Source organism: Alligator sinensis, unplaced genomic scaffold, assembly GCF_000455745.1.
Source record: "Alligator sinensis unplaced genomic scaffold, ASM45574v1 scaffold182_1, whole genome shotgun sequence".
Classification (NCBI taxonomy): Eukaryota; Metazoa; Chordata; order Crocodylia; family Alligatoridae; genus Alligator; species Alligator sinensis.
This window is the reverse complement of record NW_005843293.1, coordinates 145,319-169,738: the sequence shown is the minus strand read 5'-3', so window position 1 is coordinate 169,738 and position 24,420 is coordinate 145,319. Positions and strand designations below refer to the sequence as shown.

General features: G+C 44.3%; 2 protein-coding genes across 2 annotated transcripts; one reads left to right on the top strand and one right to left on the bottom strand.

Moving 5' to 3' along the window:
• Window positions 1-3,828: 3,828 nt before the first annotated feature.
• Window positions 3,829-5,815, bottom strand: LOC102384402 (scale keratin-like). Its single transcript, XM_006038248.1, has 2 exons — window positions 5,720-5,815; window positions 3,829-4,900 (listed from the first exon to the last, which is right to left on the bottom strand). The coding sequence occupies exon 2, from the start codon at window positions 4,877-4,879 to the stop codon at window positions 4,313-4,315; it is 567 nt and encodes a 188-aa protein (XP_006038310.1). The 5' UTR covers window positions 4,880-4,900; window positions 5,720-5,815; the 3' UTR covers window positions 3,829-4,312.
• Window positions 5,816-10,561: 4,746 nt separating this feature from the next.
• LOC102384160 (scale keratin-like) lies at window positions 10,562-11,077 on the top strand. The gene has a single exon (XM_006038247.1). The coding sequence runs from the start codon at window positions 10,562-10,564 to the stop codon at window positions 11,051-11,053; it is 492 nt and encodes a 163-aa protein (XP_006038309.1). The 3' UTR covers window positions 11,054-11,077.
• Window positions 11,078-24,420: the final 13,343 nt, after the last annotated feature.

The window sequence follows — 24,420 nt, the reverse complement described above, 5'->3', positions numbered from 1 at the left end:
TTTATAACAGTTTAAAATGATTCAACAGGTTGGCAGAGGAAACTTCAGGAAAGGATAGGTATGTAACTCCTTGTTTTCTCTCCAGCAACTTTCACTTAGGACATGTATTCCTCAACATGTGTATTCACCTCTGAAGCATTTGGTGTGATGTGCTTTTAGGGACTCCATTCCTAATTTCTGGAAACAGCTAGCAATTTCAGAAACCAGGTCATCAGCTGGTACAAGCTGACAGAACTGTGATGGATTTACAGCAGCTGACTACCCTACCCTGAGCGTTTTGTTTTAACCAAAGAACTTTCTCTGTTTATTCTTCAAGAACTATCACTTACTCAGATGTTTCGCAATCTCAGCACTGATCAAAATTTACATCCCACATTCAAAACTCGATGTGGCAGCTTGCATTTTGAATATGTTGCCCTGCCCTACTCCATGCTACAGTTTTCTAACTTGGTGTAAAATTATCAGGACAACTATTCTATTTCATCCATGCTCCTGCCACAGAGTGGTGTTACCCCACCCATCATCCTTATCCTCTATTCTCCTTTGGGTCCACTTAGAAAAACCTGGGAAACTGCAGAAGACACAGCTGAGGGAAAGGTATTCAGACTCTAGCCATATTGGTCTGGAGGAAAAAGCAATCAGGACCCAAGGTAGGGGTGATATCTTTTATTAGCCCAACTACAGTTTTGCAACAACACAAAATAATGTTTAATTGCCCAACATTTCTTTTTTGCCTGAAAGCTTGCAATTAAGGATTATTATAATTTTTTTTTTTTTTGCAAAAAATGCAGTTCATCTAATAAAATATATCACCGCTATCATGAGAGCTGATGGCTGAGGGAATGACAGACAACACAACATAACCTAACAACACAAGCCGTGGAAGGAGACGTTGGCAAGAATGTACAATCTGGGAGACATTGGCAGCCATTTTTGGCTCTTCCCCAGATATCTTTCATGACTTGGGCAAATATAACCCAACATGCTTAGCTGTACACAAAACAGAGCCCTTGATCTCTAAGTATCAGATACTTATCTGAAAAACAGATGACAGCATCTATCCTCCCACACATTATCTGCCAATTGTATTTAGTTTGGAAGCTCTTCCAGGCAGGGCCTGTCTTTTACGCCATGTCTGACTAGTGCTGAGCATGTTCACGTACAGCCTCTAGGAACTACTCATATTCAGTGTGGTTACTCATAACTGAAGAACAAGTAGGGGTGGCCACGCTCCAGTGCTAAGCACTTCCACTGATGCTATACATGCTTCTGGCACCGCTTGTATAGAACAGGGGGCAATGTTGTCCATGTCAGTCTTGCTTAACAGTTGCAAAAGCAGTATAAATTTAAATTGCTATGTAAGCACTAGGAGTTTCACCTAACCCTAAATTTCCTGTCTAGGAGAAGAGACTAGTCCTGTCCTAGAAGATTTTGAAACCATCTCAAGACAATCTTAACTACTTTTCCTTACAGTTTGAGGATCACATGTCTATAAAGACTTGATGCAAACAGCCCTGGAAGTTCAAAGAGACAGCTCAGGTGCTTATCCATACTTGGAAAATGGCTCCAGTAAAATAGAGAAGGAAAGTTTAAAGTTAATAATGTGTTTTGTCATTACTAATATGTTTTATTTAGTGGAGAGCAGGGATTATAAGCACATCTCCCCAAGAAAAAAAAATACTTTGGTAGTAGCCTCAAAGAAAGAGGTAGCTATATAGTCAGTGTTAGTCTGGTAGAAGTTAGAGCAGGGGGGCACCTTATAGACTAACTCATTCAAGGATGCATGAGCTTTTGTAGTCTACAGAGTAGGACTGTGCTAAATTTTCACTGACCTTTCATTTCAAAGGTGTTTTGACATGTTTCAAGCTTGAAACTCCAAAACCAAAATGAAACACAAGGCTTCAAAACAGTTTTGAAATGAAACAAGGGCACTGAAGCATTTAAAACATGATGAAGAGTTTTGAGTTGTGAAGCTGGCTTGCAGGGAAACACAAACTAAGGAGAGGCAGGGGGAAGAGGGGGAAGGGCTGCTCTGATATTGACTGTGTAGCTGGCCAATGACTGCCCGAGGTGCCTTCCAATCCTAGTGCTCTGGGGGATGGATGGGGAAGGAGCATAAAAGCACTGTTGGAACTGAGCTTTGTCAGCTGTGCCTTTGGCAGCTTACTGAGTCCTCCAGCAGCGTCAGGAAGGTTCTCTCTTCCTACTTGCTAGTCTGATCCTGGGAAATGGGATCCAATTCTTTCCTTACTACTGTTTTGTAATCCATTCCTTTCAATGTATTCCTCCCCCCAAATCCGCTTTTCATTTTTCTCTGTAATTCTTTCTCCACATAAAAGAAATCTCTGTTTTCCCTGACAGTCTGCATTGACTGTGCAGGACAGCACAACATATATTACAGAACATATATTTTTATATTGCATAAATACATACATTACATTATGGAAACACACACAGATATGCCAGCAAACCAAACTTAAAGCGTTCTGGAAAGGCAGGTGGCCGCTCTTCTGTCAGGAGTGAAAGGGGACAGAGAGAGAGCTCTAAGTCCCCCTGCCCACGTCCCAAAAAACCCCTTAGACTCAGCCTCTTTCCAACAGCTATCAGCCATGCCACTTCTGCTGCTAGTGGCACCAAGGAGATGGGAGCAGCGTCTGCACCCCCTCCAATAAGACCTGCAGAATAACAACAACCTGTAGCACCACCACCATGGCAACAACAAGCAGCACCAGCATGACGGTCTCCTCCACCCCAATTTCAATTACTAGCTTGAGCCTTCCAGTGCCAGAGGAAGAGCTGGAGCTGGAGCTGGATCTCAGTGACCTAGCATGGCAAATTCTGGGAAAGGAGGGGGAATCAGATGAGTTTGTGCTCCACACCCTTCAACTTTCCCTTAGAGCCAGGTCTCCTTCCCCAGAAGGCACTTGAAGCACCTACTTAGAGCGGGTCCCAGCAAGAGGTCCAAGAACTGACAGGGTTTAGTGGGGTCCATTAGGACCATGACTGAGCTGAAGCTCGAGGGCAGGCTCCCTATCTATTATCTTTTCCAACAAGATGTGGCGACAGGCGAGAGGAGAAGGTGCCCACAGGGCAGAGCTGGCACAGTCACAGGGCACTAGGATATCATGGCCTTTTCTAGGAACCCTACTCTGTGACAAAATGCAGTTTCCCAGAAACCCCATGCATCTATCTACTTGAAAGCTGGCAGGCTTCATGGTTTCAGTAGGGACTACCATTTCTGCTGTTTTCATCCCCTGCACCTTCATACTCACACGTCAAGAGTTTTGCTCTGAACAGTTTAAGGTGCTGTTTCCCAGAAATCAACCCCTGCAGCTATCCTTTTGAAACTTGGCATACTTCATGGCCTCAGAAGGGGCTACCATCCCTGCTGTTTCCATCTAAATTGGGCAAGAAATGACCAAGTTATGGGTATTTTTGTAATTCACCATTAAACCCTAGGGGTGAAATGCGTTGAAACAGCATCAAAAAAACAAAAGAGTTTTGGCAAAATGAAATGGAGAAGTGCTTAAAAAGAGCAAAATGAAACACTGTCCCTTCAAAATGGTGAATCTGAAATCAAAATGAAGCATTGCTGTTTTGCACAGCCCTACTATAGAGTACTTCAGCAGATGCTGTGAATGACATCAGACAGGAGAAATTCCCTTAACACACTTCAGTGTCCCCTTGTTGTACTGTATGGCCTTGCTGCTCCTGGTAGTCAGGGGACTTTAGACAGAGGAGATATGTGCTCATGACCCAGGGGTAAATTTCATTTGGAGTATTTTGGAAGTAATAACCAAGGAGAAAACAACACCCGAACACCAATGCTATGATGCAGCATAATTTTAATGAGTACAAGCCATGAAATAAAAGTTCAAGGAAAAACTAAGACAGTGCACAAAGAATATGCTTGCAAGGCATGCATAAGGCATGCAACCCACCACCTGCTCGAAGGCAATGCTTTTCACATGAGATGTTCTTTTCCTTTCTGTTGCAGCTGTCAAACTGGACATTTAGGTCCCATTTGTCAAAGATGTAAAGCCACACATTTGTCCCCAGTTCATAAGAAATAGGATCCAGCATCACATTACAAGCAATCAAGGATGAGAGGCCAGAAGACTACAAGACAAGGATAAGAGGTAGTCTGGAAACCAAATTTAAGAGGTATCATGCACTCACAGCTCCACTGAATTTCACTGGAGCTCTGGGTGCTGACCTACTCAAGTCCATTGCTCAGTAGCTCAGCCATGTATCTGGATCACGTTCTTCATTTCTCTTTTGATTCCTGCTTCTGTGGATCTTCCTGCTGGGTTTAGCATGGTCCGCAGCTTCCATAGCGGTACCTGCCATATCGCCGGTAGGAATAAGGGCTGCAGTATCCAGAGCTGTAACAGCTCCCAGAATCAGAGCTGAGGCCCCCATAACCACACAGGCCCCCATAACCAAGTGATCCTCCATAACCACACAGGCCCCCAGAACCAAGAGATCTTCCATAACCATAGAGGCCCCCATAACCAAGAGATCCTCCATAACCATAGAGGCCTCTAGAACCAAAAGATCCTCCATAACCACCCCCATAACCAAGAGCGTCTCCATAACCAAGCCCTCCATAGATGCCGCCAGCACTACCGGTGACGTTAGACAGGGCAGTTCCCCCAGCAGCTCCATGGCCCACTTCAGGTACTCCTACAGATCCCACGATGCTGTCCTGAGGGAAGTTGCTAAGAATGGGGCCCGGGAAGGTCACAACAACCGGTGGTGGCTGGATCACTGCTCTTGAGTCAGGGCACTGCCTGAGACAGGCCTCATTGCAGCTGTCAGCAAAGGGTCTTGGGCAGGCGATCCCACTCGATGGGTAGCACAGGTCGGTGCAGGACATCTTCTTGGGATGGAGGCAAACCTGAAACAGACAGTAGAGAGTATAGCAAACAGCCCACAAGTTCCACCTGAGTACAAGGGTCATGAGGGATGTATGGAAAGCTAGACAGACACACAAGCAGGCAGGCAGACCACTGGCTCGGTCCCTTTGTTGACGAGCCTTCAGCCTTCCTCCCCCAAGTTTCTGCTTGATCTCCAGCAGCAGATACCACTTCCTCTACATGAGCAACTCCACCACCAATGAGTCTTGGTTGCTCTTTCTGATCACTTATTCTTGTGAAGAGAGCCTGGGTGAAGAAAGTTATTTTATCTATATTTCAGAGCAGGGAGAGAGAACTGAAGCAGAGAGAGAATCAGAGAGTCGTAACAAATGAGGGTTGGAAGGGACCTCAGAAAGTGATATCTAGTCCAACCCCCTGCTCAAACCAGGACCAGCCCCAACTACATCATCCCAGCCAAGACTTTGTCTAGCTGGTTCTTAAGCAACTCCAAGGATGGAGATGCCACCGCCTCTCTGGATAGCATGTTCCTGTGCTTTACTACACTTTACTTTTCCTGGTCTCTGAAGTATTACAGAAAAAAAAAAAAAAAAGGAAGACATAGTTGCTGCCCATCTTCACCCCCCAAAAATTTTCATTGCTCTGAAAATCCCAACCTTACTTTCAACAGCTTGCATTTAGAGAAGCATACAACCAAGTAAGAACAACAAAAAGTCTGTTCTGGAGAGAAACCCCCTGATATTGGTTCGTCTCAGAGGGTTACAGAAGACTCCATCCTAAGCTGCATCTGACAGCAAAGAGACATTTTCAGTTAGAAACAGACTGAGTAGACTCGGACTCACCTTGTTCACCAAAGAGAATAAGTCTGGAGAAGTGTTTGGAAAAGCCTGGATTGGGGAGAGCTTATATACAATTCCTCACATTGCCTGGAGGGTCCAAGACAAACTTACACATGCAATCATAATTATTTACCAGCCCAAATGTGTAGCGTAGGTAAGTCTTCAAAGGGATGAAAACATTTTGCTCAATGTGTGAATTAATTAGTTGTGTTAAAGCCCCATGTAGCGTGGTTTGCACATTCCACCCTAGAAGCTTCTTTCATCTTAAAACTTTAAGTACTATATTAGTTTTTGGTATCATTCTACTTACCACACTGAATTTGCAACAGGAGGCTGCTGTCTCTACTAATTTAGCAAGTCTTTAATACTTCCCATCAAGGTTCAGTTTTATCACAGCATTGTTTCACACATGCTTGCATTTGAGTGCTTTAGTCCACGCTATTACAGAAAAAAGGGAAACGTGTCAATCTAGTTCCTAAGGGGGTGAAAAGGTATTTTCACCATGTACTAAATCCGCATCTATGACTGTTCAATACAAGGCTGACAACGTATCCTTCTGCATCACTGGCTTATGCACCACTGAAGTCTTGCTTTCACAGTATCATAGTGCTTAGAGCTATAAGGGACCAAAGCAGATCATCAAGTCCGCCCCCCTGCCCTGGGCAGGGCTGGTTGTCAGGGTCATATCACCCAGGCCAAATATCTGCCCAGCATCCTCTTGAAGACCCCCAAGGTAGGAGAGGGCACCACCTCAATTGGGAGCCCATTCCAGAGCCTGTAAAGCAATGTCTTCTGATGTCCAGCATCTCTAACAATGTGTGGCTGTTATTCCTCGTAATTCTGGGTGGTACCTAGGGGAAAAAGATTTTACCTTACACTAGATAGGTTGGGGATAGGAGTGACTGTCAAGGGCACTGAATCTCCATCTCCTTCCAACCTCCAAAAAGACACATGTGATCCTACAGGAAACTGCACAGGAAAGAGCCCAGGAAGGATCATAGGAGAGATGGACATCCAATTCTCCTCTCCAAGGGAAGAGGAAGAGGTGGGCTCATTGTGAAAAGATTCCCCAAAGATAATTAGTCTAACTGGCAGGCTGACCACCTAGCTAATTTTGAGAGGTGGGCAAATTGTGCAGCTGTGTTTCAGATTCTGCTCTTCTGCTTTGAAACAGGTAGCCAGAGACCAGCTGAGGGTAAACTCCAGCCTTTTTGGTTCAGTGAAATCTTTGGGCCACAAGCATGACTGGAAAAAAAAAAATGACTAAACTGTCCTTTTAATTGAAGGTTTGTATCACAGACAGCTTTGCCTTAATAGAGCCCACAGTCCCATAGCTACCTCTGTGTTAAGCCTAGATGAGGCATAGCAATTTTCAAAAGATTGTATGTCTGTTGTTCTTAGATGCAAACACAAACCTGTTCGGTCTGACTTCTGGAGTCGTAAGCAGCCCTTTACAATAACCCTACAGTCCCCACTTCATTTTCCTGCTTTCTCCTTCTTCTAGGACCTGCAGTGGTTAGACTCAGCTCAGTGGAAGTTGGTTTCATCATTTCGAAGTGTGTGCAAAATCTAGCAGATGCTACATGTGGCAGACACTGTGCATTCACTTTGTCCTGTTGTATATGACTGTACAGTGGGTAGGGGTTGGCAAACATTTTGGTTTTCCAATAAGCGTTTGGTTCCACCAATGTAATCACTAAAACTGTCCCTCTCCTCCTCCTTTTTTGTGATAGACACTGGACTGCAACAACTCCCGGTCTTTCACCTTCTGTTCTAAGGTGGGATCAGGAGCTGGCTGATGAAGGGAGCCTCAGAAATGGACATAGGAGCGTATTCTCCCCACACTCACCAGTACAATGGCAAAAACAAGAAAGAGATAATCCATACCCTGGAGAAGATCTCTTAAGGCAAGTGGTTTGTTCTTGTCTTTAGAAGATTGTAGTGGACCATGCCAGCTGAACATGTCTTACTGGGAGGGGGGAGGGGATGGCAGTCGACTGCTGTTTTCCTTGTCCATTCAATCTCAATTCCATTCTGGATTCTTAATTCTCTAATACATTTTGTTGCAAGTTTGGAGGTAGATTTTTTGGGCTATTTGTACTGGATTACATCTCCCAAGATGGGAGATTCAGATATAACCAGGTCAATTCCCCTCACCACCACCACCCCTGATGCGGACTGCACAGCGTATACCCCAATGGCAGGATTAAACTTCCAGGTGGGATTGAATGGTGACTTGATGAAAGTCACATGTGTGGATCTGTGTGAAGCTGACAGTATCTCTGGCTGGGAAGCAAATTTGCCCTTGGAGCCAGCCAGTAAGATCAAAGGCTGGCTGGTGCCCAAGACTTCTTTTATTTATGAACATGTTCACTGTTAAACATCTCAAGCATCATGCAATCAATTATCCCTAAATCATGAGGTGCCTCTATGAGCCATTGTGAAACCGCTGGCTAGTAACACCCATTAGGGTCATTCAGAATCATCTCAGAGACCAGGACTTTCCAGTCTGTACACAAGTATTCATAAATGGTTTATTCATGCTGTGTTCTTGTGTTGTGATATTAAAATATGCGACTGGATTGAGACACCCCACTATTACAAAATAGCTTCCTATTAATATACTTGAGTCAATGGCATTTGTATCATTCCTGTAATCAGGTCAGGCATTAAAACATTAAATCATTATTTGATTTTCCTGAATACGGCAATTCTGCTTCTCTGTTTATTAAAAATTTTCCTGGTTGGCACATACTTTACTGTACAAGTCAGCACAGAAAATCAGCAAGCACAGCCCTTTCAATTGGGGCTAGCTGGCAGTCTCTGTGTGTATGTCAAATCACAATTACATAGGTCATCCCAGGCCTCACACTGACCTGTTACTATTCTGCTTTTAAAAGCAATTTCTGTCTCTCTTATACGATATCTTCAAATATAGTAGCACATTTCCTGTAGTCATCTTAATAATCCCTTGGACTTCAGTCACTTATGATGTTCCTGTGGATTTAGGACATACAAAGGGGGGAAGAGAAAAGATGGTCTAGTAACTGAGACATGAGGCTTCAAGGAGCTTAGACAGTAATTTTCAAAACCAACAAGTTATTTTAAATTTAGTCAGTGCATGGGCCCATAACCAGAAAGATCCCTGAGCTTTTTGTCCATAGACTAGATAACGCTTGTATAGTGCAGACACAAGTTACAGAAGCCACTACATTTTGAAAAAAAAATTATCTGATAGTTATGACTGCAGAGCATCTCAGACCCTTCAGGCAAGGTGAAGAATTGTATATAAGCTCTCCCCAGTCCCAACTTATCCCAACACTTCTCCTGACATTGAGTTTGGTGAACAAGGTAAGTCTGATTCCACTCAGACTGTTTGTAACTGTTCAAATGTCTCTTTTTTTGCCAGATACAGCTTAGGATGTGGGCTTCTGTAATACTCTGAGGCTCTAATCAATATCAGGGGGTTTCTCTCCAGAAATGATGGAAGGCTGTAGAAAGTAAGGTTGGGATTGTCCAAGCTCTAAATATTGGAGGTGCCCATTATTTGACATTAACTCAACTTTGGGCCCCCAAATCCATTAAGTTAGACTTCAGATATTTTGGTACCACAGAGAATTCCTTTAATGTTGTAGAAACCCCCCCAAAAAACTAGAGCATCTGCTGTGGCGGGCCAGTAGGGGGCGCTCCTGCGTTGAGCCGCCCACCTCCCTGCGCCGACCACCTTCCAGGCTCCGAGTGCCTCCCTGGGGTGCCTTCCGTCCGGCCGACCCCTTCCCTGGAGCACACCCGCTAGCCTGGGGTTCCCGCTGCCACCATCCAAGGCTCTGGACCCAATTCTGGCTCTGCGCACCTTGGAGAACACAGGCCTGATCGTCCAATGGGTGCTAGACCCAATACAGGCACTTGGGGCACTTCCCCAAGTCAGGGGCTGATTAGGGAAGCCTCCCTTAGTCCACCGACCTAAGGGGCCTCCTCGGCATAATTTAGACCCACCCCTCAATAAGTCTCCACACCGGTCACAAAGGAGACCTTTATTGATTACAGGGGGCAGGGTGAAAACAGGGTAAAAGGTAGAGCAATATCAGAGGAATATCAGAGGAATCCCATAGAGCAAACTAGGATGGCTGAGGTAGCCGTTTAAACATGCATCTGAGTTACTGTAAGCTAAATATCTAGTCTGATCTCAAGTAGCTTACTCACTCGCATCATTCAGAGGTGGTTGTTGTTTCCTCTGGAGGCAGGGCACTGAGCATGCGGTTATGAGGAGAAAGCCAGTTTCAGATTCACCTGAGTGACCGCATGGCTAATGGCTGGCCCTCTTCCTGGCCCGGGGCTTTTAATAAACTTGGGCCGGTGGGCTGGGCTTTTCCCTCCCCCTCCCCAGTTGACCAGAGAATCCGCCTCCCAGGCACCAGGCCCCTGTCATGTGGGCAGGGAGGAAGATCCCCCGCCATGAAGGATTCAACACCTGCCTCTCATGCTGGCAGACACAGATTTCTGGAGAGGGGCACAGACGGTGGCTTTTCTGCCACATCTGCCTGGTCACATCCTTCCCTGTTGTGGCTATGTGGACATAACAGTTGTCTTCTACATTTACATCTGGATTTGGGCCCATGGAAAAATGAAAGTAATTTGTGGTTTCATTTGTTGTTGCAGAACATAGCCATTGGTGGAGAAGAAGTGTAAAAAAATGGAAGAGGGAGGAGAAAACCAAAGTGTTTTCAGCAAAGGGACAGTATTCTACCTGTCTGTCTGTCTTGCTTCCCATACATCCCCCATTATGCTTGTATTCAGTTGGAACTTGAGGGCTGTCTGTTTCAGGTTTGCCTCCATGCCAAGAAGATGTCCTGCACTGACCTGTGTTACCCATCAGGTGGGATTGCCTGCCCAAAGCCCTATGCTGACAGCTGCAATGAGGCCTGTGTCAGGCAGTGCCTTGACTCAAGAGTAGTGATACGGCGACCACCGGCTGTCGTGACCTTCCGAGGCCCCATTCTCAGCAACTTCCCTCAGGACAGCATCGTGGGATCCGCAGGAGTACCTGCTGCGGGCCATGGAGCTGCTGGGGGAACTGCCCTGTCTAACAGCATTGGTGGTGCTGGGGGCTTCTATGGTTATGGAGCATCTCTTGATTCTGGGGGCCTCTATGGTTATGGAGGATCTCTTGGTTATGGGGGCCTCTATGGTTATGGAGGATCTCTTGGTTATGGGGGCCTGTGTGGTTATGGGGGCCTCAGCTCTGATTCTGGGAGCTGTTACAGCTCTGGATACTGCAGCCCTTATTCCTACCGGCGATATGGCAGGTACCGCTATGGAAGCTGCGGACCGTGCTAAAACCAGCAGGAAGATCCACAGATGCAGAAATCAACAGAGGAATGAAATACGTGATCCAGATACATGACTGAACTTCTGGGCAATAGGCATGAGAAGTTTCTGAGCACCCACAGCTCTAATGAAATCTACTGGAGCTGCATCTGCTCAACACCTCCTAAATTTGTTGCCATGTTATATTTTACCTTAACATTTCTGACCTATTGTCTGCTTCCCCAATCCTGTTTGCCTTTGCTCCATCATGTTTATTACTCACTGGGGTAAAAATTGTGACTAAAAATCTTCCCCAATGTTACTTGATTTTCCAACTCAACAGCTTCAAAATGGATTGTGTGAAGATTATCTCCTAGGTCATCAGCATCCCCTCAGAGTCAAGGATGATGTTTGTCAGGCTTGATGGGTCCTCAGGTGACTGAGGAGCCAAATTCTGGCACACATTATTATTCTACACACATTATTCAGCAATGTGGGCATGTTGTTGAATGGGGGAATGGGATTCACATCTCTGTGTTGGTCTCCTTCTCCTTCCTCCGCTGCCACTGTCTCACCTCAGTATCAAGTCACTAAGCCTCAAAGTGGTGTGCACCTTGGTGGACCAGGTGGCACCACACCAAATGGTTAGCAGCTTGCTTCTCCCAGCTGTTGGTGCCAATGCCTCCGTGCTTGAAGGCAACCTTGAGTGTGTCTTTGTATCATTTCTTTTGGCTGCCCTTTGACTCCTTTTTCCTAGGAGTAACTAACAGATTAATCAGCTTACTGGTATTCTTTATACTCATCAATCCTTTGCTCTGCATATGTATACTCCACCCTTTTCTTCCCATGAAAATTATGTTGCATTATTACATCAGTCTTTTGGTATTTCTTTCTTCTCCTGTTTTTTTATTTCTAAATTGCTGAGGGGGGTCACAATTTTCATTGATGACACTGCTGAATAAGCATTTTCCTTCCTGGAGAGGTGTGGTTAAGAAGTAATGTGCATGTAGTCATGAAAGGTTGTGTTAGTGCTTTGAAATGCCCCTTTCTCCAAATATTATTTCATTCAGAACTTTTTCCTGAGAATTCTTCTGCATGACCTCATGACTTACTGCTTTTTGCTACTTGCAAAGTTAAGTCCCTGTGTTAGTGTCTCCAACATTTTCACCACCCAATGTATACACACACCACACTCTCACTAAACCATCTGCCTTTTGGGATGGGAGCAGATGTGATAACTAAGGAAGGGTGTTCAGCTCCACTCCACACCATCCAATCATACATTTCCAACATTCCTCATTATGCTGTCATTAGCATTACTAGTCTGTGAAGAGTCTGCAGGTAGTTAACCCAGTTCTCTCTGTCACCTACAGAGGAAGGACATTTCTATAGTGCCATCCTATCCTTTGTGCCAACTTAATGAAAGAAGAGCAGTCACAAGACAAATCCTTGAGGATTTCACTCACACTGGCCCCTTCTCACTGAATTTCATACACAACTTGGAGTTTATAGGCTTATCAGAGTTTATTATCTTACATGCTTAGTTGCATGGAAAATATAGCCTTTGATCTTAATGCATCAGATGCTTATCTGAAACATGGACAAAATAAGCTTTCCTCCTACACTTCTCTGTCAGTTGTGTGTACTTGCACTGAAAGATCTGCAGGGCAGGGCTTGGTTTTTATTCTCTGGCTGTGTAGCCCTCAGCATAGTCTGTCCCCATCTCATCAACAGCTTCTAGGAGCTCATGATGCTATTCCTATAAATAAGAGCATCAACAGCAACTAGGAATACCTGAATTCTAGTCTCAGCACTTTCATTCAGTCTCTAGATCAGAGGATCCTAGGAAAGTTGGGCTGCAAGGGATCATGAGATCTAGTCCAGCCCTCTGCTGAAGGCAGGATCATTCCTGACTAAACCATCTCAACCACAGATCTATTTAACCTGCTCCTAAAGTTTCCAGGGAAGGAGATTCTACAACTTCTCTAGGTCAGAGAGACCTATTCCAATCTTTGAAGAGCCTCATAGTCAAACAGTGCTTCCTAATCTTCATCTTAAATTTCATCTGCTTTAGTTTGAAGCCTTTGTTCCTAGTCCTGTCCCCTATGGACACAGAGAAAAGTTCATTTTAATTATTTTTATAATCTGCCTTCAAGTATTTGAAGGCTGTAATCAAATCCCACCTCCGTCTTTTCTTCTCCAGACTAAATAATAATTTTCTCCTTTCAGTCTTTTCTTCCAAGTCATTATACCAGGTAAATCACTTCTGTTACCTCCTTCTACAAATTAGGAGCTATTCCTAGCCACTTCACAAGGCATTGCAAGAGTGACTGGCAGTAACAGATAGTGAAGAGTTAAGTAGTCACAGGGTGCCTCTACACATACAATTAATGTGCAGCAATAAACTCCGGTGCATATTGCACTGGAGTTTTTGCTCCCAGGCACTGGGTTTGCACCCAGGACCACAGCATGCTGAGCCAGGTTGGAACAGACCCAGCTGGCAGGGGTCTCAGGGGATCTGCCTGCCAGGCTGAGGTTGCTGTGGCTCAAGGGTACTTCAGTTTAGGGCTAGCTGGCAATGAAGTTAGTTTATGCCATCCACTACTGGGCACATCTACACATTCATTCATGTACCTTAGGTACTGTACATTTAGTTCAGTACTCGCTTAATAAAATACAAAATAGATGTGCAGTACCTAGATTTACTGCACAGTAGCACCGATGCATTGTTATTTAGTGCTGCTTATTGTGCATTAGCCTAATAATACTGCACATTAGGCTATTAGCACATTTTTTAAACACCACACTACTGTGCAGTGTTATTAAGCTAATGCACAGTAAGTATCTCATGTAGACGTGCCCACAGTGGAGTTAATTAGTTTACTCCATCCTAATATCACTGCATGTGTCGATACTGAGACATTTACTGGACAGCTAATTAGGCAACTGCAGTAAACATCTCGTGCAGATGCGCCCACAGAATATAAATATACCACACATTTTCTATGCAGCAAATCAACTTTCCTCCATATTAGAATGTAGCAGACCCATGTGGTATAAGGCACAGCCTTATACTAATATAAGCCACTCCACTCTAGGATAAAGCTGCCCCTCAAAAATTGAGGAGCAACTATACACCAGTATAAATTAGACTGGTGGACAAACTGGATGTCCCCTCTACTCCTCAGATGCACCCCAAAATAGATCCTCTGCCACCTCATGGCCAGGTGCTGCTCTAGCACCTACTGCAAGCAACCAGCCTGGGATTGCTGGTCCTAAAGTCTGGGTATGGAAGATCTTACCCTTGCTCCCTAGGACAGGGTAAGATCTGCAAGTAATTATTCCATGGTAATTTTGCCATATGCCTGCACCTGTACAAGTGCAGAATTATTAATGTCATAAGCTGTAAAGGAAAGGGGAGAGTGTGGTGGAAAATAGATTCCTTAAGTGAAAAAGGAGCATGGGAAGAAAAGGGCAGAGAGGAGGTGGCATGCTGAAAAACAAAACAAAACAAAAAAAAAAAGAGTGTGTTCCAGACTAGAGAAAAGCCTCAATAGAAGCCGTACAGATCACATTCTGTCCATGGTCAGGAAATGAACAAACTAGACAGCAGGTACAATACTATGGGGATATGTAACTGTCCTATTCAGGGCAACACCAGCTCATGCCACTTTGAAAAAAAAAGCCCCCACTCACTGCTTGCTGCTGGTGATCCCTGCGGCCTGCCACTGCCCCACGCTGCATGGGGGGCTCTGTCATCAGCCCCCTGACCCCCCTGTGATGTCCTAGCCCTGCCCTCCCCATGACTGCCCCACCTGCCCCAGCTCCAGCCCTTTAAAGGGAAAAAATCCCCCAAAACACCCAAACTCACTGATTCCTGCCTGGCATGGGGCAATCTCTGCTGCCCCCCCCACTTTCCCGTGCTACCTGGGGAGCTCTTCCATTAGGCCCACAAAGCTCTGAGGCTGCTGCAGGAGCTGGTGAGCCCAGGTATTTTTCAGGGGGGTTTCCTTAAAAAAAAGCATGGGGCAGTGTGGGGTAGGGATCCCCCCCGCCTCAGGCAGCACTGAGTGATTTGGGTCTATTTTTTAAGGGACTGGGAGCTGGGGTGGGTGGGGCAGCCATGGGAGGGGGCTGGGGGACAGGCAGGGGGTGCGGGCTGGCAGGGGTCCCCCCATGGTTCCCTCCCCACTCCTCCAGCCCCCCCGCCCCCTATTTACCAGCTTCAAGTCCAGCTCTAGCTCCCTGCTGCAATGGGCAGGGACTTCCCAAATCATCAAAGCTCTCCAAATCTTTTCCAAATCAATTTGGAGAGCTTCAAATCAATTCAGACTTTTTTATTGGTCCCCTGATTTGATTCAGATTTGGAGATTCAGCCACCAAATCGAGCCAAATCTCCTCTGAATTGAATCAGCACTTGAAGCTTCACACAGCCCTAGTAACCACACCACCAACCACCTCCTCCTCCCAGGGGATGCTTTTCACACAAGATGCTCTTTGGCTTTTTATGTTGCAGCTGTTCAGTTGAACAATCAAGTACAGATCTGTTACAGGTGGAACATCCTGGAGGAAAGCATGGCATCAAACACAAGTGAAGGAGGGACACTGTGGGCACATCTACACATACACATTTACTGCAAAGTAACTTGAAATCACTGCACAGTATGGGTACACATATACATCATGCAGATACCTGCATCATGCAGGTATCAAAATTACATCAGATTAGTTACTGTGAAGTAATGCATGTGTGGATGCCTTATTGTGCAGTAACACTCTGTATGTGGACTGACTTGGGACTAACTTTAGTCCCAAGTCAGTCCACACACATCATTAATGCGCTTTAACACCTGCACATGTAGACACCGGCCTATTCCTGTTTCAGTGCAGTAAATTTAATGTGACATAAATGCATGCACAGACATGCCCTATGAGACCAGGAGTTTGAAGGTAAAGCAAGATGAGAGAGAAATTTCAGAAGTGCAGTATAGTCACTGCTCCACTGTAGACAACAGGAGCTAGGGAGGATTACCACTTCTCAAAGACAAAGCCATTAAGCTCTGCCAGGCATCCAGACCATGGTTTTCATTGCCTTATAGGACCCTGTCTATGGGGTATTGCTATGGGACCCCACTGCTTCCCTACATCACCTGTTGTACCAACAGTTAGAGGAAGGACTCCAGTACCTGGACCTGTATGACCTCCCTTAATTACACATGCTCCAAGAACCATATGGCACCCAGATGGTACCCGCAACCCTATGGCACCTACATCCAAAAACAAGAGAGTAAAGGGGATTCCTGAACATCCCACTTCACTGTCCTGATGGCAAGAGCTGAGAACTGGGCCTGGAAAAGTCACAATAACTGGTGATAGATAGTAGGGCTGTGCAAAATTTCAATGGTCATTTTGTTCTGACGCTGTTTCAATCAATTTTGAGGTCAAAACAGCAACATCGGAATGAAACAAAGGCCTTCTAAATAGCCTTGAAACAAAATGAGGCTGATTGAAATGTTTCAAAAGTCAAAACATTTCAACCATAGGCTGGGGATGGGAAGTCAGCCCAGCCAGCCTGATTTCCCATCCCCAGCACAAGATCCGGCAGGGGGCAGGAGGCAGCTGAGCGGGGCTGCTTCCCCGACCCCCACACTTGAATGATCAAGCGTGGGGGTCGAAGCAGCCTCGCTCGGTTGCCTCCCGCCCCCAGCACGATCAAGCGTGGGGTTGGAGGAAGCCCCTGGCCCAATCAAGAGCTGGGGATGGGGAGTCAGCCCAGCTGGTCTGACTCCCCATCCCCAGCAAAACTTGAAACAGTGGCGAAACAGCCTTTCTGTTTTGTCAGAACAAAATGGAACAGATGTTTCAACTCAAAATGAAATTCAAGACAAAACACTGTTCCCTTGAACCATCGAAACTCAAGGCAAAATGGAATGGTGCCATTTCGCACAGCCCTAGTAGACAGCTAGTCCACCATACTCCTATCCTGGAGTCAGGGCACTGTGTAACATGGTTCATTGCAGCTGTCAGCAACTGATGCTGGGCAGCACAAGTGGAAGTAAGTCATCTTGGGCAGAGGCAAATCTGAAACATAGGAGGGAGCAGAGCCCATAGTACTCACAAGAATAAGTGCCAAATGGTACAGGGACCAAGACAGTGGGGATTCTCAGGAAATCTAGGTAATGCATCTCTAATGCCACACTCTCTATATGCCTGAAGAAGGGTATTTATGCCTGAAAGCTTGCAAATAACAAGTTTTCCAATTATTTAGTTGATCTGATAATAGATATCACATCTACCCAAAGAACCTTGTCTAATGGGCTTTCAATATTATAACCTTGCCTCTCCAGGAAGGAAAATTCCCACGCACTTGCACTAATGAAGAAACCATGTCAGGGAAATAGCACTGTGCTATTGTTCACTTGATTCTCCTCCTGTTTTGGGATTGACTTAAGTATGGCTTAGGCCTGCTACTGACATTAGCTCAAGGCAGAATTAGATTGACATTGGTTTTAAAGCTATTAATGGTGGCTGAGACAGGGGCCTGATGATCAGACTTCACAGCTGCGCACAACAACTGCCAGTTCTGGGAGATACACACCCAAATACTGAAATTCTGCTCACGCTCCCATACCCCATTGAGCAGAAGCAATCTGCACTTCTTCCCACTAATGAGCTAACGCTGCATCATAGGATCTGTCCCTTCACTTCCTTTCCCCTTCATTTGTTATTTGTCTCTGCGTAGAAATCAGAGCTCTCCTACTTCCATATTAGTCATTTGCCCCAGAACTTCATGGCAGGTAGATCAGAACAGGGAACCAAAGAACACCAACTGAAAAGAAGAGGTTCTGTCTTTCTGCAGCTTCGTGGGGAGTTTTTACTTAGCTAGCAACATCCCAGTGAGATAAAATGAATGCAGTTGTCTAACTGAGTAACACCAATGCTCCTGACACTGACACCATGGTTTTGCTGAGTGTTTGCATTAACTAAGCCAAAGAGCTTCCTTTCATCTTAAATGTTTCTTCTTCAAAGTATTTCCTGGTGTTATTCTACTAACCACACAGAGCTACTCAAATTAAGATAACAGTTTTTAACTTTTAATTAATTTTGCGTCAAGATGCTGATGCAGAGGTTTCTCAGAATCACCATCTGCTGCCATGCCCAGGTTTGTTTTTTTCCCTCAACTCCAGGTTCCAGTTGGCCTGAGTATCATACAAGTATTCAAGTCACTGGGAAGCTTTTTTTCTGCCCACCTGTCCAAAGGAATCCAAGAACACCTTCATAGTGAGAGGAACCACCTTTGCATAAGGCTCTGCTAGCTGCTGTTCCTTGCTAGACACAGGGCAGGTGTTTGTATTCCCCTTGTTTTAACCATCAGACCCTTCTCTTTTCTCCTCCCTTATGTATTGTAGAGAGTTAAATGCAGAGGGATTCTTAAGCAGACCAAAGGCAATAGGTTAAAACAAAAAGCACCAAGTCCACAACAGTAGCAGAGCATCTATTTAAACACAGGACTAAGATGAAAAGGTCATGGAGAGAGCTTCAATGTCCATAGAGAATGTGATCTGACATGCACAACTGGCAAAAATTAGTGGCATATCATTGAAATTAAAGATCCTGGGTTGATTTGCGCATGTGCGTAGGTACCACATCTTCCTTAATTTCTCTTTTAACAAAAAGAAGTGCAGAATTGTGTTTTAGCAAAAATAAAATGACAGGATCACCAATGCCAGGCCTGCGAATCATGATCTAATGAGGTGAAGGGCATGAGTGCCCTTGACCGAGATATCTTAATGTCATTTTTTTTAATAACACTGGGGCTTCTAAATGCAATCACATTTATTCTGTAATAACAGTACAGCAGAGCACATATGAACCACTAATGAGTGTTTCTGAAGAACTGAGATGCTCTTGCATCAAGAAGTTTCTGCATATCTCAAGTGAGGGCCCCAGGGATGCCCAAAGGCACTTTCGTGGCATCTCAAGACATGTATCATAATTTAGGGCCAGTTTATGACATGAAGACTGCAATGTTATTAATTTAACAAACAGCAAGTTGGTAAATAAAGGAAGAAACCTGAGTACAACCCAGCCTTTGATTTTACAGAAAGGCACCAAAGTGAAAATTGCTCCCTACCGAGAGAAGCCGTCAGAACCACCCTAGTCTGAAGATGTGGCTTGCAACAAGGCACTTTTCATTCCCTAAAGAAGATCAGTGCCATCACTGGAGCCAACTTGCGGCAGTCTCTACCAGTGAGCATTTAACTCAGTACAACACAGGAATCCCATCACTCTGACACAGAAACCCAAGGCTACCAGATAAATAAGAAACCAGAATGCAAGTCCATTTTGTCTTAACAAGAAAAACAAAGCTTTTGACCTCAGGCATGTCCCCCTGTAGTTGGGCAATTATTAAATCAATTTGATCCAAGAATTCCTGTACCTTTTTGGCGCTTGAAATGGTAATTGTGGTATAACAATGCTTTCATTAGTTCAAGAACTGCCAAGATGTGAGGATTAATCTGAATATCTTACTAAACCTTTTACCATTTGCACCTATGGCACAGATGTAACAACAGACATGACACTCTGTCCTGCCCACCTGTCGGACTTGGCTCAAATTTGGATTAGTTAATTTTGGATTACTTGAATAAACATTGGATGGTCATATCACAGATACTTCATACCTTCCCCAAAAGGCTTTATGTCCCTTCCATGTAAATCATCATGGATATTCTCTTGTGTGCAGCACATAAGGGACTTGGTGGTCATGGATTGCTATCCAAGTCCAAAACACTTCTGTTCTCTGGTGCCTAAATTCAAAGCAAAGTGGGACATAATACTGGACCCCTCAGAGCTGAAGTTCACTTCCCTCTTGACCCATCTTTGGAAGTCTGCTGGACCTCTCTGCATGATAAACAGTAGTTGGTGCAGCTTGGCTCCAAGACCACTGCAAGATGGCCCTGGATTTTTTTAGTTATTATATAGTTCTCCTAATATTGGTGGATGGGGGTGCTAAGTATGCATAAAAATTCTTCCACCATTGGGGGACTAGAAAGATTAATGTTTCTCTGTTTCCCAATAGAGTTTAGCCTGGATTTGGGGAAAGGAGAAACAAGTGGATGACAGCAGATTGTGGCTCGATAAATCTGTGAGGCACCATCATGGTGCCAAATTAATGAAAGTAGGGCAAAATCAGTGGAACTAATTTACTTCCCAGTGTAACTCAGTGTGTCTGATTGGATTATACCAGAAAAGAACGTGGCCTACTAAGCTTCAAAATGAGGGAAAAAAAAACCCCTCAGTGGTAGATTTGAAGGTATTAACTTACATATTACATTTGAACATTTTTTTTTTTTTGCAAATGGTTCTTCAGTTGCAGATACTGCTAAGTAAGGCATGAAGTTACTCAAAAAGATCAGACATCAGGATTCAAAATCCAAAAGCTTGAGGCCCCATTTCCCACCAGCAGGTACTGAAATCCAGCCAGCCAGTCTGAACAACTCAGGCTGGAAGTATTTGGATTTCGCAGAAACTTCCAGCATTTTACAAAAATACAGAGGCATTCAGAGATGTGGCCACATCTTTAGCTGTCCTCAGTGGAGCTCTGAAGCTTTTTGACTACCAAAGATGTTCTTTTCAAGGCTGGCTGATGAAGCAAAAATATTTGAATTTAGTTTATATAGTTAGGATATAAGCAAAACCTCCATCCTGGAGCAAAGCTAATCTCTGCTTTAGGTGTTTTAGCAAGGTGGTGTTCACTGTGGGCAGCGTATCTCACTATGGAGCCCTTCAGTCTCATGCAAATTACTTCAAAGGACATTTTTCTGGAGTGTACTGGAGAAGAAAAGTGGAGCAGACAGAGCCTTAGGATCTGCAACTCCTCATTGTGCATTTAATAACCTCAAAATTCACAAACTTCATCCCACTGTTTTTCAGCTCTGACATCCCTGGAACGTATCCCAGCTGAAGACAAAATTGGCTGGCCCACTAAGTCCTGGCATATGTGTTTTAACAAGGAAGCCAGGAACATGTTCATGATCCTTATCCTTCTTAACGCTCATATTGTCTCAAATGGCCAAGAGGTGTGGCTGTTTGCTGCTCCAGGGCTCATTAGTAGCTCTTTCACAGTCATGTAGCTTCGCGGAACAATGAACAGTAATTTGCTGCAGAAGTACTAGGTAGAACATGTGTTCTTGTTTGTACCAGAAGAAAAAAGGATTAGAATAAGCTCACGAAACAGGGGTTGACAAGAGGACAGATGTGAATGGATCTGGAAGGTATGAGGTTAAAGATAACTGAGCAATGATGATGATGTCTAGGAAATGTCATAAGCATGGGATTGACGCTCAAAGGGAAAATATCCATTCTTAGTCCCTCCATACACCTATTATTTACCAAAGCATCTTTGTCTCATTCTAGTGCATCCTGCTGACCATGATGTTTAGGTTTTCCTCCATCCCAAGAAGACGACAAACTTCAACCTGTGCTGCCCAGCTGCTCTGATGACCTGCCCAATGCCAACAGGTGACAGCTGCAATGAGCCACATGACAGGCAGTGCCCTGACTCCAGGGCTGTCATTACTCCATTCCCAGTTGTCATAATAATCCCAGGCCCTATCTTCACTAGTCTTCCTCAGGCTAGTGGGATCATTATGAACACCTCTTGTTAAGGGAGTCTCTTAGTTTTGGTACAGGGGTTGGTATAGCGTAGGTGGCTTGTATACTTCTGGAAGCCTGCACCATTTTGATAAGTCATATAGATCTGGATACTGCTGTTAAAGCAGGAGAGTCTGGTAAGGACAGCAGGACAATACAGAGAATAAGGAAGAATCAGGATATTAGAAATGAGAAATAGATTTGCTTAGGAGCCATTAAAGGAGCTGGGAGTGGCTGAGAGTGCTGATCATCAGGTCCATTTGTCTCTTCCTCATGTTATTCTTTGCCTTTGACGGGTGATCTGATGTCTTCCAACCTTGGTTCTCTTCTCTATTATATTTCCTTGAATTCCACTGGGACTAGGTGTAAGTCATTTGACATAAGATTGTGGAAACTGCACTGATTATTACACACTACAGCAGAAACAAAGATACAGCCTGTTGCTTTGCAGCACAGGGCTGGTTGTTCCCCTTTTTGAGGCACTCTGTGTTCATAGATTCATAGATGTTAGGGTTGGAAGGGACCTCAATATATCATCGAGTCCGACCCCCTGCATAGGCAGGAAAGAGTTCTGGGTCTAGATGACCCCAGCTAGATGCCTATCTAACCCCCTCTTGAAGACCCCCAAGGTAGGGGAGAGCAGCACCTCCCTTGGGAGCCTGTTCCAGACCCTGGCCACTCGAACTGTGAAGAAGTTCTTCCTAATGTCCAATCTAAATCTGCTCTCTGCTAGCTTGTGGCCATTATTTCTTGTCCCCCCAGGGGCGCCTTGGTGAATAAAACCTCACCAATTCCCTTCTGAGCCCCCGTGATGAACTTACAGGCAGCCACAAGGTCACCTCTCATCCTTCTCTTGCGGAGGCTGAAGAGGTCCAGGTGCCCTAGTCTCTACTCATAGGGCTTGGCCTGCAAGCCCTTAACCATACAAGTGGCCCTTCTCTGGATCCTCTCCAGGTTATCTGCATCCCTCTTGAAGTGCAGCGCCCAAAATTGCACACAGTACTCCAACTGCGGTCTGACCAGCGTCCGATAGAGGGGAACTATCACCTCCTTGGACCTGTTCGTCATGCGTCTGTGTTGTTTTTATCTTCTTTCACTCTCAATAAAATTCTTTAGTATCATGATATCAACCTTTGTTTTGGGTTTTTTTTTTTTAAGCTTCCTTCTTCAATTTACAGCCTTCTTCGGGAGAAAGGAAAGAATTAGTATCAAGCCTATAATCTTGGTATATTTCTGCTCAAACCCATCAGCTGAAGGATAATCAGGTATATTTCCATAATCAGTACCATGACAGAAGCTCCATCAGATGGATGAGTTTCCAATTTGTTAGACATTTCAAGCCTGACACTGAGTAGGAATTTTTTCCTTCTTGGAGATATGACTAAAACTACTTAGATCTATTAGCTAAGAAAGAAATGGGAACTTAAAAGGAAAAAAAAAATAATGTTTTAAGTTTGAAATTGATACAATGCAGAATAACTTGTAGTCTATTATCCATTTTTGACCTCTACATCTTATAATATCCCTACAGATATATTGACAATATAACCTGCCCTAGAACTGCAGTGGTAACTTCAATACTATGATGACTATGGGCAAACACTGGATTCAAAATGTTGCATATAATATGCAAATACACACACACTAATATGTAAGAAAAAAAGCAACACACAGTAAGGAATATTTATTTATTTCACCAGGTCTTTTCTAGCCAATTTTTGGTAATTATAGCAGGGATTAAAATGGGGACAATGTTAATAGCATTAGTCTTTTTTCTAAGATTTGTTCTCAGCATGTAAACCAATTTTGTCAAGGAGAGTGTGTCTCTGTTTTCCAAAGCATGCTAGTCAGCAATACTTGCTAATGAATAAACACAAAATATTTTTGATGGCCCCACCCCCTTAAGTGCTACCTCATCATCTTGCATCAACAGTGTAATTCCCATGTCCTTAAGAGAATCACTTCTTTTTCTGATGATCTGTATCTAAAAGTCTGAGTTCAACATTTAACACATTAGGGATGGAAATATCAAAGAAGACAAGGTGCCTCTAATTTAATATCCAGTATCCAGCAATGCCCAGCACACCAAACCCTGGCAGAGTCATTTAAGGGATAAATTGCCTATAGGGGAAATTTCTCTTGAACATCACTAAGGCAGTAGTCAGTGTTGTCCAGAAGAAAGACAATGATTAATTTTTTTTTAAAGGAAATTTCTGGTTTCATCTCCCTCTGCTGCCCAAGACCACCCATCTTCTCTCATCCTTTAAACATTAGAGCTAAATCCAGAAGAAGGATGATTGAAAGCCATTGGGTTTCCTAATCAGCCAACAGACAACTTGCAAACACTGAAAAACCACCAACATATCCCTGAATAATGCTGAGATGTCCTTGGCAAATACAATCAGATGGCCAGACCCACAGGTGGAGTAAATTGTCACAGAATCACCGAAGTTAGAGGAGCTTTGCTGAGTTACACTGGCCAACATTCTGACCCGTGACCTTAAAAACAGAGAAAATCTTTTTCCACCGAACAACCCAAATAATTACAAATTCCAGTGTTCCAACTCATGCCCCAATTAATGGAATGACAGGAGTGACACGACTCCCATATTTTAATCTCACAATTGCAAAGTATTGGAGCATCCAAGCCTAACAAAATTTGCATGCATAAGCCATTAATGAGCATTTATGAAACAGTTGGAAAGGTCTTGTTCTCAAGCAGCTGAAAAACATCCATCCTG